Source organism: Amblyomma americanum, chromosome 8, assembly GCF_052857255.1.
Source record: "Amblyomma americanum isolate KBUSLIRL-KWMA chromosome 8, ASM5285725v1, whole genome shotgun sequence".
NCBI classification, from domain to species: domain Eukaryota; kingdom Metazoa; phylum Arthropoda; class Arachnida; order Ixodida; family Ixodidae; genus Amblyomma; species Amblyomma americanum.
Genome location: NC_135504.1, coordinates 34,123,899 through 34,140,893, shown reverse-complemented (window position 1 = coordinate 34,140,893; position 16,995 = coordinate 34,123,899). Strand labels below are relative to the sequence as shown.

General features: G+C 48.4%; 1 protein-coding gene across 1 annotated transcript in view; it reads right to left on the bottom strand.

Annotated features, from left to right (window-relative positions):
- Positions 1-11,543: 11,543 nt before the first annotated feature.
- LOC144102293 (DNA replication licensing factor mcm7-like) overlaps positions 11,544-16,995 on the bottom strand; it is a 28,043-nt gene continuing 22,591 nt past the window's right edge. The window contains exon 12 of the mRNA XM_077635596.1: positions 11,544-11,558. Within this exon, the coding sequence (XP_077491722.1) occupies positions 11,544-11,558 (15 nt within the window). The remainder of the gene's footprint in view (positions 11,559-16,995) is intronic.

Genomic DNA, 16,995 nt, shown 5'->3' with positions numbered 1-16,995 from the left:
TCTGAGCCTCCTCCACAGATGCCTCCCGTGAGTCAAGGCTCTCTTTCGCCTGCTGCGAACTCGTTCCGCGTTACCATCAAGCCTACATTGCGCTTTGATATGACTGCCATCCCTGCCCGGAATGTTCAAGCCACAATTGACCATGCCCTTGGCTCTTCGAACTACTGCGGGTTTGTCGTCCATCGCCCATCGAACACCATCACGGTAAACTTGTCATCCTTGATGGACGCCCAGAAACTTTGCGCAGTTACGCGGATCCCCCTGGATGACAGCAAGCATGTCCCGGTGCAAATATATTTTGCATCTGGTCCTGACACACTCCGCTGCATGGTTTATCATGTCGACAGCACGAGCCCTCCCGAGGAGGTGCGCGCAAATATTCGCTGCTCAACTCATGTTGTACTGCAAGCACGGCCTATGGGTCGCCGGGGCTCATACCTGCTCATCCTGCAAGGCCCGTTGACTCTCCCGAAGTACCTTACCTACTACGGTGCGATCGTCAAACCACAGCCCTTCCGACCTCGTCGTATTTTTTGCTATCACTGCCACAAAGAAGGACATATGCAAAATACCTGCCCTAATCCAGCAGCTGTGGCCGACATGAATGAACCAACAGCTCATTGTGCCCTGTGCAAATCGCCGGACCATGACATTCGCTCCCCCGCTTGTCCAAAGAAGAAGCAAGCGAAGAAGTTTCCCAAGTCGCCTGCAAAAATGGATGTCCCTACAAGTAATCGCTTTGCAGCTCTCGCATGTGACGACAACGACTTCCCTGAACTTCCTTTATCTGAGCCTGCTGCTCACCATACGTCTCCTCGCCAGCGTACATATGCACAAGCGGCTCACCTTCCCGGATCAAATGGTACGCCCAAACGTCCAGTGCATCCATCACATGTGGATACTACAGATGAAGACACAGCTTTAGACAATGCAATCGCGGAGGCTCGCCGCCGACTAGACGAACTCACCCAGCGCCGGGAACAGCGTCGTTCTCAATCCTCTCGAAGAATTCTCATAACTCGGGAGCAATCATCAGAGGAATCACCTAGGGTAAGCACTGGCCCACAATCAGGTGCCGACCACCTGTTAGCCGTGACTACCCCGACAGTGGACAAGATATTAGCGCTGATGAAGCAGGTGACATCCCTCATCGTGGAAGCTCTTCGGCCTCGTCATGGATAGCGCATCATCATCGGTGGTGGTGCAGTGGAACTGTCGAGGTTTCGCTAATAAGGCCTCTGAAGTGAACATCCGCCTTCGCGACGGAAAGCTGAGGGCATGGGCGTTCCTACTGCAAGAGCATAATGCACTCCCACGCCTTTCAGGTTTCTGCGCATACCATTCACCATCTATCCCTGATCGCCGTTGCACCGCCTCCTCCCTCAGCCCAGGTAAATCTGCAATTTATATTCACAGTTCAGTTCCGCACACACCGCTCGACCTTTCACGGTGGTGCAACACACGTCAAGAGGTTGTCGCCCTTCTCGTAAAACCTGCACGCACACCCCTTATTCTAGTTTCTTTTTATAGTCGTCCTGGCTCCGCATCTCCCAATCTGGGATGGGTTCGTTTTCTACGTTCTACCAACTCGGGTATCCCTATTCTAGTTGGCGGTGACTTCAACGGCGCACACACTGCGTGGGGTTACCCATCGGATTCCTCAAGGGGTTCACACATCCAAGGGAGCTTTTCAGATCATTCCTTTCAACTTTTAAACCACCCGAATACTTCTACCCGCCCACGAGGTGGCCCGTATTCACCTGATTTGACTTGGTGGTTAGGCCCCGGTAACCCTCGTTGGGCTGTTGATTCTGATACTCGGGGTAGCGATCACAGTCCTATTTTTATCTCCCTCACGCCTACGCGTCTACGGAAAATACGCCGCACTGTACGAATAACATCATGGGATTCTGTACGCGCAGACAATCATTTATCTACATTCAACCCCTCTTCAGCATTGTCTACTCTATCTGATGTTCTCGCTACTCACACTATTACCACTACTGTAAATGAAGATGACCCAAACCCGGACATACATCTCTTGAATCTGTGGGCTCTTCGTCGCCAGGCGGATCTTTACGCTACTCGTCACCCCGATGACCCTTCGGCTCTTCCTACTCTTCACCGCGCTACCGCACGGGCGCGGCGCTATGCAAAGCGGCTAGGCAGGCAACGCTGGGCTGCATGGTGTGCCCGCCTGTCCTCTACGCAGGGCAATCGACATCTTTGGAGAGTGTTTCACGCCATGGAGCGCCCTTCTCAGGTTGCAGATTACACAGAGAGCATTCGCCTCGCGCTAAATGTGGATGAGGACACATTTGCACAACAAGCGGCCCGTCAATTTTTTCCAAACCATGACTGCACCGCTACGTCTCCACCTGACTTATCGGTAACAGAGCCCCCCGATGGGATTACTTCTGACCTCACCATGGCAGAGCTGCTGGCCTCCATTGACCGTTTAAAAACTACTACTACTCCCGGGCACGACGGCATACCTAACTCCTTATTCCGTAACTTGGAAGGGAGGGCTTTGGAAACCCTACTTGATACTTTTAACGAAGTGTGGCTTTCTGGCATCATGCCGGGAGACTGGAAGCATTCTATTGTGGTTCCAATCCCCAAGTCAGGTCAGCCTCCAGTATCTCTCTCGGCCCTTCGTCCAATTTCTCTTACCCCTACCATCTGCAAGCTTTATGAAAACATTCTAGCCGCACGCTTATCATGGTGGCTGGAATCCCATGATTGTTACCCAGATTCCCAAATTGGTTTCCGCCCACATATTGGAACGGAGGACGGCCTTGCTACTTTGGCTGCTGACGTGCTTGACCACTCTCCACAGAGTCACCTTGTACGAACCGTAATCGCTACAGACATAACAAAGGCATATGATAACATCCTTCACTCTGCCATTCTTGCCTCCCTTCAAACTCTTGGTCTCCCTCACCGGTTCCTCTTCTCCATTCACGCCTTTTTAGCAAATCGAACCTTCAGCGTGCGTGTCCACGGAAAGCCCTTTGGTAATTTCACTTCCAATAGAGGAGTGCCGCAGGGCTCCGTTCTCGCCCCCACATTATTTAATGTGGCTTTAATTCCTCTGGTTCGAGCCCTAGAGACCATCCCTTCTATCCGCGTGCTTGCATATGCCGATGATATCACCTTGTGGTGCTGTCATCCAGATGCGTCTATTCATCAGTCGGTCCTTCAACACGCGCTGGATGTATTGACATCTCGCCTCCCACCTTTGGGTCTAACACTCTCTCCTACTAAATCATGTTTCATTCGAATTGGAAATAAAGCCGCCTTACGGAAAGCTCCCCCTTTAAATTTTACGGTACATAATTCTCTGATTCCTCAGGTAGAAACTGTTCGTATTCTTGGTCTTCTCCTCCATACATCTGGGACTGGCACCCCGTGGCTGACAGCCACCCGTAAATCGGCTCACGCTACTCTAGGTCTGATTCGTCGCATAGCTATGCGCTCTGGTGGCGCACGTGCTCATACGGCCCGCCAGCTTGTGCGCTCTATCCTTCAGCCACGGATAGTATATCAGGCTCAATTTCAACGTCTCACCCGCAGACAGTGGGACTCCCTTGAAGCTATCAATCGTGAGGCTATGCGCGTCATAACATATCTGCCTCGTTTAACACCCATACCTGTGCTACAGGAGTTCGCCCAACTTAATACACTCAGTGAGATCATCGACCAACGGGTGGCAAATAGAGCTCGAAAACAGTCTCTCAAACTTCATCGTTTAAAGACACTTCCACCGTGGTCCTATTGCCAGCTCACTGACAATCGCCCCACTGTTTCCCCGTCGGTATCAGCAGCGTATCTGCCTGAAGGGTGCATATTATACACGGATGCATCTCATTCTGCAGAGAGGGGAGTTACTGCTGTGTATAGTCCATCTCATCCGCATCTCAACTCTCGCGCGACGTATACTGCGGATACGTGCACTCCCCTGGCATTGGAACTTCAAGCCATTTACAATGCCATTGCTTCCCTTCCGCTCGTTCCAACATTCAATACAGTTCACATTTACACCGACTCCCGCGCCGCCCTTAAACAGCTGAAGGCTGTTCGACGAACGTTCCAGATTTCACAATCTATTCATGTGCTCTGCGCAAAGTATCCATGTCCTGTGCGCATACACTGGATTCGCGGCCATGCCCAGGATCCACATAACATTCAAGCGGATGCTATGACTCATCTTCATACATTAGACGATCCGCCACCTTCCCCTCTTCCCCCAGATCCGTTCCTGTCCCACGTTTCCGATTCCGAAGTTCTGCGCCAGCGAACACGCGCTCTAATTCCTCCGTGTTCGCACCCTCTCCCCCGTAGTCTTACTCGGCAGGAGGAGGTATCCGTGCGCCGGATTCGGGCAGGGGCGGCTCTGACACCATCTGTCCGTCATCGGTGGCGTGCCAAAGATCTGCCACTACCTGACAGGTGCCCTCACTGTGGCGCTGCACCGGACATATGTGATGTGCGGCACTTGTTGTGGACGTGCCCAGCGACGGCTGCTATCAGAAAACGGCTCCTCAGGGAGGTGGGCCTGCGGTGGAACCGCGAAAGTGACTTCGTGAAGTGGACAATGGACAAGCGTTTCATTAACAACCTCTGCGAATACCTCAGCGCAACGGTTCTTCACTCCTTCTTTTAACTTTCAATCCCGTGCATTCCTTCCCCCCTTTCCTTTTTCAACTTATGCCTCATGGCACACTTCTCGAATAAAAAAAAAACAAAAAAAACTAGCGTCGCGATGTGCGCAATGAGCGCTGACACACACACACACACACACACACACACACACACACACACACACACACACACACACACACACACACACACACACACACACACACACACACACACACACACACACACACACACACACACACACACACACACACACACACACACACACACACACACACACACACACACACACACACACACACACACACACACAAACACACACACACACACACACACACACACACACACACACACACACACACACACACACACACACACACACACACAACACACACACACACACACACACACACACACACACACACACACACACACACACACACACACACACGCACGCACGCACGCACGCACGCACGCACGCACGCACGCACAAACACACACACACACACACGCACGCACGCACGCACAAACACACACACACACACACACACACACACACACACACATATAACGACACGCTGTTCGCGACCTCCTTAAGGCGACAAGATCAGCGTAGAAGTGTCTATGAAAATCTAAGCGCGAAGAGCACGAGAATGAGCAAGCTCAAGTGTCGCGGGCTTATTTTTGGAACGCTTCCAGAAAAAAAAAAAGAAGTGAAGACCGAGGCGTCGCGGGAGAGGCGTAGATTTAATTTAACTCCACCCATCTCCTCCTGTCAGGTGGATGTCAGGAACAATCGAACACGCTGTAGAGCAGAGATCAGGCACGCACAAAAAGACGTTTCGGAGGAGGATGTCTCGAAGAGTACTGCCTATACATAGGATGAACAGGAGAAAGGCGGAAGGAAAGAAAAACCGTTTTGTTGGTATTCTCGCTGGGGGTCCGAGTGCAAGAGTCGAGCGGATCATTGGTCAGATTGAATTTGGGCGCTGAGCAAACAATCTACCAGAGTGAACTGGCCTCCGTCCTTGCTTGCTTTTCGCACACACCCATCTCGGAGGCCAGCGTTCTTCTTGTCCGAGTCGATGGTAACAAACGTGGACGCTGTCGCTCGTCCTAGTTCAAGCGGCTCCTCTCGTGGCATGGTTAGCGAAAGTATGCGCGAGTGAAGAAGGCCTAGAGCCCTTGAGTTAGTTGTTTCTTTCTTGAGAACGCTGCTGATCTGCAACTACTAAGCCTGTAAGATTCGCAAGACGGCTTCGCTGTTTTGGTTGTCTGCTGCCAAATGTACGTTTCTTCAAGCGCCACGAATAGTGCTTTTTCGTCACTGCTCAGAGTGGTTCAGTCAGTGTCGTCTTTTAGTAGTATACAGAAACTTTCTTCGCCGACTTCTTTCTTTCAGTGTCAGTCTGTCTAGAGCCAGAGATTCTTTGGGGCCCTCTGCTACGTCAGAGCCCTGACCGCTGTCTTAGAAACGTGCTTCTCAGCCTCTGTGGACAGGAGTCAAATGTGATGTGTATGGAATGTACGGTGCTGATTTTATTAAAGGGAATCTTAGAAGAAATAGGCGTTAGCCTGTGTTGATAGGGCACCGCCTTCTGATCGCAACAAATCACAATTAGACCACTCTCAATTCAATGAAAACAGCATTTATCCGTTAGAATAGTTCAAGGAACTAAATGCAGGTGCCGCCACCACCAGCCGATTTCGCAAGTACACTATAAAAACTAATACGCCTATATGCGAGTAAAGAGGGAGTAAGTTGTCCTCCAGCGCCCTCTGTTTTATAAAAGGAATTGCGCTAGAAGGCAACTCAGTTTATTTTTTTGCTGTTTAGAGTGTAAAACGCGTGCGTCGACACCTATTTAGTAGCGGATCTCGGAGGCTAGGCTGCAGCTCCATTCAGTTATAGACGGTGACAACCGATCTTTTCGTTAAGGACGTCACACGTTTGACTCGACTGAAGGCATGATCTCTAAATCCAGTTTTCTCCACAATAAACACGCCTTTTGCCGCCGGACAATGATCATGACAGTCAGAAAGAGCCAAGAAATTCTTTTTTTACTGAAACCAACAAATGGATTTAGTTGTCCGCAGTGACCTTTTAACGAAGCTCCCATAGAGTCCCATGTGCGCTTCGTGACTAAAATTCACGCTTGCAAATACATTGGTGTTCTTGTGTTATCCATGTGAGGTTAGACCTTTATTGGTGTGGTGGGCTACCGCATGTGGGGCGTGGAGTCTGCCTCTATCGTACTCTAATGTCTGAACCCCATGCATTACAGCGCTGGCTGCAGAGACTTTTGCCTAAACTCTAGAGACCAGTACACCTACACGGGAGTTAAAAAGGAGTCAGTTTTCCTCTAGAACACACCTTTTGCGCTAGAGCACAACTTACACCCTTCTTATTCCTCTCTGTTTAGAATGTACATAACGACGTTCGACGTCCGCACAGGTGCAGAGAAGAAGTAGGCTGACCTTTGCACAGGTGCAACTTTGTACCCATGGACCCATTGGGAACTGAGACAAGAGGATCAGGAACCGGGGGAGTAGACATTGGAAATTCCAATATGAAGAGATTCAGGACCAAGCAGAGAGCTTGAAGGGCTATGGCTTCTCAGAAAGCGGCTCCCCAAACAATGCTGATATAGGTGCAAACACTAGTACTATTACCAGTGTATACCCATGACCGATGAGGACAGGTGGCGAAGGATTCATAGAACGTGCCGGGTGTTGCGTACCCGGGAGCTTTAAATTCATGAAATGCATTATTCTTTACTGCATGCATTTAGACTTTCCCGTGTCCTGTTTCTGTGCACCCGGTCTTCATGAAATGCACTAGGACAATCCTGGTGTAGTGCGAATTAGCCTGCTAGATTTTTTTTTTCAGGTGAGAGAAACGTAATCTTTAGATCAACAGAGAGAGTGAGGAAAGGAACTAATTTACAAAGAAAGGCCGAGCATACCTTACAAAAATTTCTTTAGACAGTTTATAGACTTTCCATAGTCTTCTGTCTATAAAGTCTATAGACTATCTGTAGACAAACCCTAGAGGACAGTCTATAGGCAACAAGAATCCCATAGACAGTCTATAGACAATCTATAGATTTATGGTCATACACATTTAGTAGACATTTGTCTATAGGCAGCCTATAGACTATGAATAGACCAAAATAAATATCTATAGGAAGGCAACAGAGTCTATAAGAAGTCTATAGACTGTCTGCAGAGCATTTTTGTAAGAGATCTGCAATAGCCGTGGTTATCTGGCTTGGTACTCTGCAGTGTGGAAAGGAAAAATGAGATTAAAAAGTAAGCAAAGAAGTAGAAAGAGGCAAGGGGGATTTCGATGAGGATGGAAGAGTCGCTCAGCACTGCACGCGAAAAGCATGAATGGAGGACAAACTCACGGCTTCCATGACTCGAGAACCGTACTGCGTGTAAAAACACAAGTAAACCCCCGAATGACCTGGCAAGATTTTTTTCAGCATCCGATCAACAGTCTATGTACTCCTACGCGGAATCCGCGGAAGGAAATCATTACACGCGTCAGGCGTTAGCGGGGTCGACGCGAGTCGATCGAAGTGGAATCAGCAAACAGTAGTTGGCGCCGATGCAATATCGAACCAGCTACGGGCCAGTGAGGATGTCTGAATCCGGTTATTATTGCTACAGTCGTTCACATGGAAGCTGCTTTCGTGTTTGTGGTCGTCCCTGCCCTCTGGTGTCCGGATTCGCATCGCGGCAACCGACGGTGCACGCGGGACATCGAGTGGACAGACGCTCGTAATTCCTACGTACGAGGAGGAAAGGAAGAGTGAAAGGAGGAAGAGAGAGACATAGGGAACGGCCGCGCTGAATGGGGAAGAAAGGGGAGAGGCCGGGGAGAATTAATCGTCGCGCCCGGCGCTAATCTCCCAGGATGAATTAGAGCCGTCCGTGGTCGTGCGGAGCAGGTGTTCCCGACGATTAGGAGGAGTTGCGAGCGCCATTCGGCGGCGGCACGGAGAAGCTGGATGGACTACCCCCTCCTCCTTCCTTCCGGCCTTGTGAGGAAACGCTCCACATTCGTCGTACGATTTTATGATTGTATGTTGAACAAACTTTCAGCTTTGTTTCTGTTTCTTTTGAGACATGGCCGAATTGCGACGGAAAGTCGGCTGAATTCAGCTGCTGAAGGCCAGGAAACGTTGAGAAACAAAAAAGGTTCTACGAAGACCACACTCACTCGCTGACTCAACACGAACGCTGGTGCACCGTTGGGAACATACCGATCGAGGGACGGGGAACTTTGACCCAAAATCTATTTGAAGAAATTTGGCAATCGAGGTCCTAATTAAAAAGCGCTCGAATGTAGAATCCCCCCCTTCCCTTGCCCTATTACGGAGTGGGGCCTTTACGATAGCATTAGGGATTAGCGCAAATGGGCTTTATGCAAGATAGGCGCTGACAGCGGCGATGTGGGTGCCAATTCGACTCCCCAAATCTCCGATCACGTAAGAAGGGCTCGCAAATAAATTACTTCATCAGCGCATCGTGCATCTCTTTACTAGAAACGAACAAGACTGATTCTTGCGGTAGCGGTACTTGCAGACTTTGTAGGGACTGAGAGACATACAGACACGCTTGCGCTGGTTTGTTTATTTTCGCGCACTCTAAACACGATGTGGGTGTGAAAAGAGAGTAAGCTGTTCTCTTACTCCCCTTTTATTCTCATATGGCGTATTCGTGGTTGTAGTGTACTTGCGAAAGCTGCCGGTGGCGGCGACACCTGTATTTAGATCCTTGGTGCCTTTAATAAAAGGGAGTACACTAGATAACAGCTTACTCCTTTCTGTTACTCCCTTTTCCTCCGTTCTGTGTGTGTGCACTGAGATTGGCGCCGCCGCCACAAACACAAGGTGGAAATGAACCAGTTCTTGGCTGCCGAGCCGCACTTCGTGATGCTCGCAACTCGTGGGAAAGGCCTTAGTATAATAAGAATACGGGATCTGAATATCATAATAGCAGTCTGCAAGAACGTGACGAAATATGATTAATGGTAGATCATGACCCGGTATTAACTGGATAGATTACCACTAAGGAACCTCAGGTGCTTACTACGGGACAGCAGAACAAAGGAAGGAGCACATGCAACATCGAACACGACACTGCCTTCGCAAATTAATCGCCAGATATACGCACTAAACACTGTACGCAGTTTCTTCGTAAATAAATTTCCGCGGATTTTCCGCAGAAGGCCAAAGCCCTAAATTCTATCGAGGCAACCATATCGCGGTCAAGCTCTGTAATGTACATTAGCAATACTATGCTACAAAAGCCATATTTTTACCCCAAACAGCCTATATTTGAAAATTTTTGAAAGAGTTCACTGAAACACCCGGTACTGAAGTTTAATGAACATTTATAACCATCAGCACAATACGCCCACCGCAGGACAAAATGTCTCTCCGATATCCCTTCCAGCTAACACAGTCCTGTGCAAATGAAGCCACCTTATTCCCACGAATTTCTTAATCCCATCTGTCCACCTGACTCTCTGCCTCCAAGATCAACATTTGCTTTTTCCTGGAATCCCCTTCGTTAGCCTAAGTGATAGTCCGTTATCTTCCCTTCGCATTGCATTCCTTGACCAGAATCACGACCAAGTTTTTAAGAAAGCGTATCATTAATTCGTGTTCGTTCCCTGTTATCTTCCTAACCCTTCAAGCTCACCTGAATGCCCCAACAACTTCAACAAATATTGATACAAAGGTGGCGTGTACTGGTTGGGGCGGGTACAGGGCGCCGAAAAGGCAGGCATGGAAGAGAGGTTAACTGGCAGATGGTTCCCCTGACACATCTTCGCCGACTTCTGGCAAGAAGCCAGTCACCAATCGCGCGAGATATTTTGCGTCTTTCGTCAGCGACCGGCGCCATGACAAAATGTTTCGGCCATGCTGTGCCCGGCAGTACTAAAACACTTCGATCCCGCGTTCACTGGCAGGTGCAAACACTGTGGGGAGGTGGCTGACACCTACCACATGGTTTGGGCTTGCCAGCGCAACTCAGCTCTCTCCCCCCACCCCAACCCTACCAGAGAGGAATGGGAGGCGGCCCTGCTTGGCTGTTCGGACCTTCAGTCCCAAAAGGCTTTGTTCAAGAGGGCTAAGCTGGCGGCTTCGACGAATGCGGTCCCGGAATAAGGACTGCACCCATTGCGGGGCTCTTTAAAGAGCTTCACCTCTTTCATTCAATAAAGGCTTTTCACCACCACCACCGTTTGCTTTGCTACCACGTGACACCAACAACATCGCCTGGTGAGTGAAAGGCGTGCTTAGAGTATCGCGTCGCTTCTTAGGCACTATGGAAGAGCGTCCAGACAGGTGTCGAGGCCGCAGGGTTGCCTGACCTTGTTTATATTTGGGTGTCTTGATGCGAAGCACCACAGCCTTGATACCGAACACTGAAATCTCGATAAAGACAGGTACGCCATTTTCGAGCGCAAACGAAGTTTCGAGGCAGTGCGATATTCCTGTGCGCGACTGCATTTTGGAATCTATGAGCAAAGATGCCGTGCAGTGCTATTAGCGCGATAGCGTTAACGGCCCCCTTGTCCAGAAAATCCAGTGTCGGGTCTGCGTCTTCATTAGCGTTTTGAGCGAAAAATCGCAAGCATGACTTTGACAGGTAGTGGCCAGAGAGGAACCTAGAAGGCAGGTGGGCCACATAGGTCATGTGACCTTGCGGCGTCATCACAACCTGTCCATTGGATAGTGAGCGAACTGCCAACTGTGGCCGGTGGCAGTTAGATTGATGATTGGTCGATCGGGAAGAGCTAGCTGGACCGATCATGGCCCACCGCTGATAGCACCTGCCATCGCAGGACAGTGGCGCATCGCTTAACCCCTGCACCACTGCGTCAAGAGGGGTATAAGAACTCACAGGGATCTATGAATGTGAAGAAAAGCTTTCTGCATATATGACAATGAACCCATTGCGCTATCGCGCCATACTTGTAAGGCGAAGCTTAAGCGTCCCCTCAAATTTTTTTATGTGACAGTGTAAGGAGTTCGTCGGCTCGCATGGTTATGATGATGTACGAATAGGCATGAGATGTGATATGTAACTGTCTATGATCATGACATATAATGACTAATCGAGCGTGACGTCTCATGCCACTTCTTTTCCTTTCTTTTCTTGTATTTTATTTAAGACATTCTGTTAGAATAATGCCTTGGTGACTTGACGCCACCAAACCGCAAGTGACGACCGGGAGTGTTCCGGCAATGCATCGGCGGGCTTCGTGTAGTGTCGTAACCCAGGCTGTGCATTGTCTAGGCGTCCGGTAATGTTTTTTCCTTGTCTTGTAGCATTATTTCAGACTGAGACTTAGAAACTTTATGTGCACACTTCACCTCTACACAGTATATTTGCCCAAATATGTCTTTTAGTGACCGAATAATAAATGCCTCGAATTATACGAAGAACCTGCCATTGTAGGTCTCTATTTCAGACAGCTGCCAGCATAAATATAGGCCAACTTAAATAAAGTCTCCTCAGTGCCCCTATAAGTGGTACCAGTGCACGATTTTCGTTTCCTGTTGGTTTCGTTAAACCACTGCCGTTAACCAGGAGCTAACAAGCCTCTCGGTGCATACCGGAGGACATAATAGTTGTTAGGGTTTTATTTGGCCCACATTCTTGATCATGCGCCAATGAGCAAGTACCGAATAATGCCCAGCGCCGAGCATCCCTAATCTATAGGTTCAAGTTCACCCGCTCCCAGCACATCCTACCCGGCTAAAGTCCGGAGATGAGGCCTAATAAAAAAAAAAGACGTGAAAAAGAAGAGCTTAGGCGAAGAAGACACGGACAACGCGCAGAGTGGTCCCCCAGCGGAGGCGGCCGTTGAAATCTCTGCCCCGCAGAGCGGGCGAAGCCAAAGCTGCTTCTTCCCAGAGAACGACTCTCTCGCTGGACTGAAATCTACCTTTTTTTTCCTCACCTTTTTCTTTCTTGTTTTCGCCTTGCGCGGGGGTTAGGACCATAATTTAGTTAATGGAGCCCGGAAAGATCGCCTCGGGGCGAAAGTAATATCGACTCGTCGAAAGAAAGAGCGCAAAAAGTTCGCGAAGAAGGAAAAGAAAACACAAAAAGATTGGGGAGAAAAAAGGAAAAGAAGGGACGGAAGGTAGCAAGCAGCGGACGGAGGCGCCACCTCGAGGGCGCAAGAGAAATGACCGGGGGTATATATCTATCTGTATGTTCCAACCTTTCCAGGTGTGCCGTCCTTATCGGGGGCCCGCCCACAGTGCCGCCGATGCCAGCGCCCTCCCTCGACCTCTGCGGCCATCTTTTTTACTGTTTATGACGTCACGCATTTCTGCTGGTCTTTGTTTTTTGCTTTATGATCTGTGCGCTGCTCCCCGATTCCTGACCATCGCTTTTGTTTTTACCTGAGCGGCAGAAGGAGAAGCGACTCGCACCTGAGAAAATGGACCAAGGGCATTAGAGAAGAAACGGCCAATACAAATGTAAAAAAAAGGCACGTGAGAATGAACAGCAAGGATAGGGAAAAAGGGACCATCGCGACCCTAGGGACATTTGAGGGAGGTATTAGAAACGAATACACAGAATAGAGAGCAGAAGGAAGTGCTTGCGCGTCCGCGCTTTCTGAGACAATAAAAGGTGGCCTAATATTACTCGCCTAGGTACGTGGGTCGGGAAAGAGAGCAAGTGGGGAGAGTAGCCACGGGGGATTGTACACAACCGGGAGGACTCTGACGGCTCGGTGCGGACACGACACCCGCAAGAAAGGTAGACAACTGGGTAGGCCTTTGCTCTCCAATTGAATCATGAAAGACTGCGAGAGAGACGCTCGAGGGCCAGATTACTTGCTCCTCTATCTTTTTCGTTGCTTCCGGCTTTGCAGCCGGGATATATTTTTGTTCAGTGTCTGCTTTCTGCGAAAGTAATTATTTGTTGTCTCTTCGTGTGTATCATAACGTTCTTTATTTTTATGCTTTCCTTTTCGAAAGGCGTCGGCTTTGCAGAACTAGCAAGAATCAGGAAGTTGGAGATATCACTCTGCGAGCAGTGAAAGATGCGAGTTAAGCTTAGCGTCTATCGGGGAAAGATATCAGAAGAAATTAGGATAGAAACAATCAGCGAACAACTAATGGATTGTTTGTTAAGCAAGTCTTTATGAAAGAAAGAAATTAGCGTGAAGGAGTTCGTTTTTGTCGGTGTAAAAAACAAACAAGAATAATTAAGGTATAAATTTAGCAGCTTAACGAATCGACAAATGAAAATAAAAGCGAAAGAAGCAGATGAGTAAAGGGAAGAATAAAAAGAAGTGAAAAATAGGGATGACCGAAGGGAAAACGGGAAGAGCCAAGCGGGGCAGCAGCAGGGTATATATTTTACTTTTTAACCGATAGAGAGATGGAAATAGAACAGAAAGAAGAAGAGGAGTAAAAGGAAGAAAAGAAAGTGAAACGTAGGGGTGACCGAAGGGAGACAACGCGGGAAAGAGGGAAATAGGGGAAGAGCCAAGCGGGGCAGAAGAGTCCACCCCGCTGGTCATCGCGCGAAAACTAACGGCCCGAGAGGTATCGCGCCTCTTGAACAAGGCTCAGCTAATGGTCGGTAAAGGGATTGGCCCGAGAGCAGCCCGACAAAGACGAATAGACGGCCCGTCGGGAAGAACACAAACACAGGGACATTGGGGAAAATGGGAAAAGAGCAGGAAAAAGCGCAACACATACACACAAACGCAGAATAGATGAAATAGCGCTGTAATGCAGTGTCCGGCAGTGGACAAAAGAACCGAAGAGGACACGGCTGCACTCACGGGTGGACAGACAGACGAACGGTTTGTGTGGAGAGTGGGGAGCAAGGGTTAGACATTCCCTCTCGCCTCCCGAAAGGGTGCCGGAAGACGGAGGATGAAAAGTGTAAGGAGTATTAGAAAAGGTAAAGAAAGAAGAGGGTAAGCTTACATGAGAGAGGCGTAGAAAGAAAAGGGAAAAAAATGGGAAGCTCAGTTCTTTTGAGCTCGGCTCCGACCAAGCCCCAGCGGGCGTGGGCTCAATCTGTCGGCACTGGATCCAGCGTGGATGGCAGAAGCAGCAGCAGAAAGCGAATTGTACCAGTGGCAGTGTCGCTCTGTGAAAAAAAAAAGCCATTTCCTCTCCCCCTCTCCGCCCTCCTCCGCTTTGTTGGGTGTTCCTCTTGCCGGACCCGGAAAGAACGAAACGCAGTGCCGGGACATCAGGTATCAGCGCGTTGACATAACGTACGTTTTTATATACGTCTGTTTGGCCGCGAGAAAGATGGCCCGCTACGTCGCTGCCTCGAAGAAACTGCTGCTCCCAATAACACGTGTCTATCGGTTGGCCGGGGGATTTTTCTAGCCCAAAGAAAGCAAAACGGCTCACCGCGTTTTCATACCGGCCTTTTGTGTTGTAAGCCGAGACGCGAAAAAAAAAATCCATCAGTGAGACGTAATGCACTGCTGGCAATTCCATTCAAGATCGATATGACTGACTTGGATGTCTGTAGAACAGGAAAAAGCTTACAAGGGCACCTGAAATACGGCTCTGAATAGCGTGCTGAATTCACAGCATCACCTAACCTAAAGCTATGCTTTTGTTGGTACGCGGGTTATTGGTACTTCGAACTTGTACCGAATTTCATCTAAGTTAATGATTAAGAGTGAGCTCAGCCACTAATAGAATCGTTGCCTAATACACGAGTGCTCTAACGAAGAATGAAGTTATACTCAGTAGAACGAGTGTGCTGGTGCGTTTGTTTGTTTTTTTCTTTTAGATATTGATGTGTTTGCCACGTTAAAGTCACACCACGACTCATCATAAATTGTTTGAATTTCTACCGTGAATGAGAAATCTCTATTGCTGCTGCTATGGAGCGACCGAAAATAATTTGAATGTTATGCATTGTGTGAAAACTTACTCGTCATCATCATTATCACCATCAGCCTGACTACGCTCACTGCAGGGCAAAGTACTATCCCATGTCTCTCCAAATAACCCTGTCCTTTGCCAGCTGCGCCCACCCTATGCCTGCAAACTTCTTAATCTAATCCGCCCCTTGCTACGGAGGGAGAACTCCTCACATTGCCACACTTGCAGGATGCAATCAGGATGTAACGCTAATTATTTTTCAAGATTAGATTCATAGCATAGAGCTTATTATATGGAGCAGTAAGTTCACGTAGTGGCAGTAATAAAGGGAACAATTCATGAACATTCATTCAATGATTATTCTATTAGTATATGTGACAAGAAGACTTCTTTTTTTTTTTTTCCAAATAGCTTCCCGCTAAGCAAAGAAAAAATCCCAAGGCATCTTCAACTTCAGTGTAGAAATAAGATAAAAAATTTGCACTCCTGCGCCAACTGAGTGTAAAAACGGTAGAAAATTAGGCAGCAACAGAGAAAATAAATTTAAGTTAAGTCAAGCAGTGATATTGAGAAAAAACTACCTAAAGCCCAAGGCTAATGCTTGTTTACAATGAGGCATTCGTAGTCGCTGATTTTAAAGGGCTAGCTTCCGTTTTTTCGGCGTAACTTTGATGTAGGCAGCCGGAAGGCATAAACGCTTTTAGGAAAAATGAGTCTAATATGAACTTTTTTTTTAAGCAAGATGGTATAACTTGCTTGTGCTTAAAATCAACGTGAACACAGAAAGCAAAGCGCTGTCATGTTACTACGTTGTCCTCAACCATTGCTTGTTATATTTATGCTATGAAGCTGATGGAACCCGTAAGATTTTTTAAACAGATTTATTAAAACCAGGGAAAACAACTCTTGGGATTTTCGCATAATTGCACTGCTATAGTGTTGTGGTGGTAATTGAAAAGTGCAAACTCGAAAGCGCTGTTACCGACAATTTAGGAGTTGACGAAATGCGGGTCTTCGCTTCCGGGAAAACATAAAAAATCCAGCTTTTAACAGGACGTTCATCGGCGTTCGTTTGGAAACGGGGCATTGAAAAGATTCGTTGAATGGAGGCGGAAAGCCTACGTTTTGTAAAGGTTTCGCGCCTGAAGGGAGACGAGGGTAGTGATAATTAACCGGGAGTGTTAAAAAGACGCGGTAGTCCAACTGTTTTTTTTTTTCAGTTCACTGCGGGGGAAGTTAGTGAGCGCAGCTCCTGCCATTCGGTAATATTTCGCGCGCTTTCTTACCCCTTGGGGCAAAGGTCAAAGAAAGGAGCATCGCCGTACATGGACGCCGTCGGCACCATTCCACTAATTACAATCTCTCGACATTCGAGTTTGTTAAATTTTTTGGCGCTCTTCACTAGTCCAATACAACGCTTTGAAGT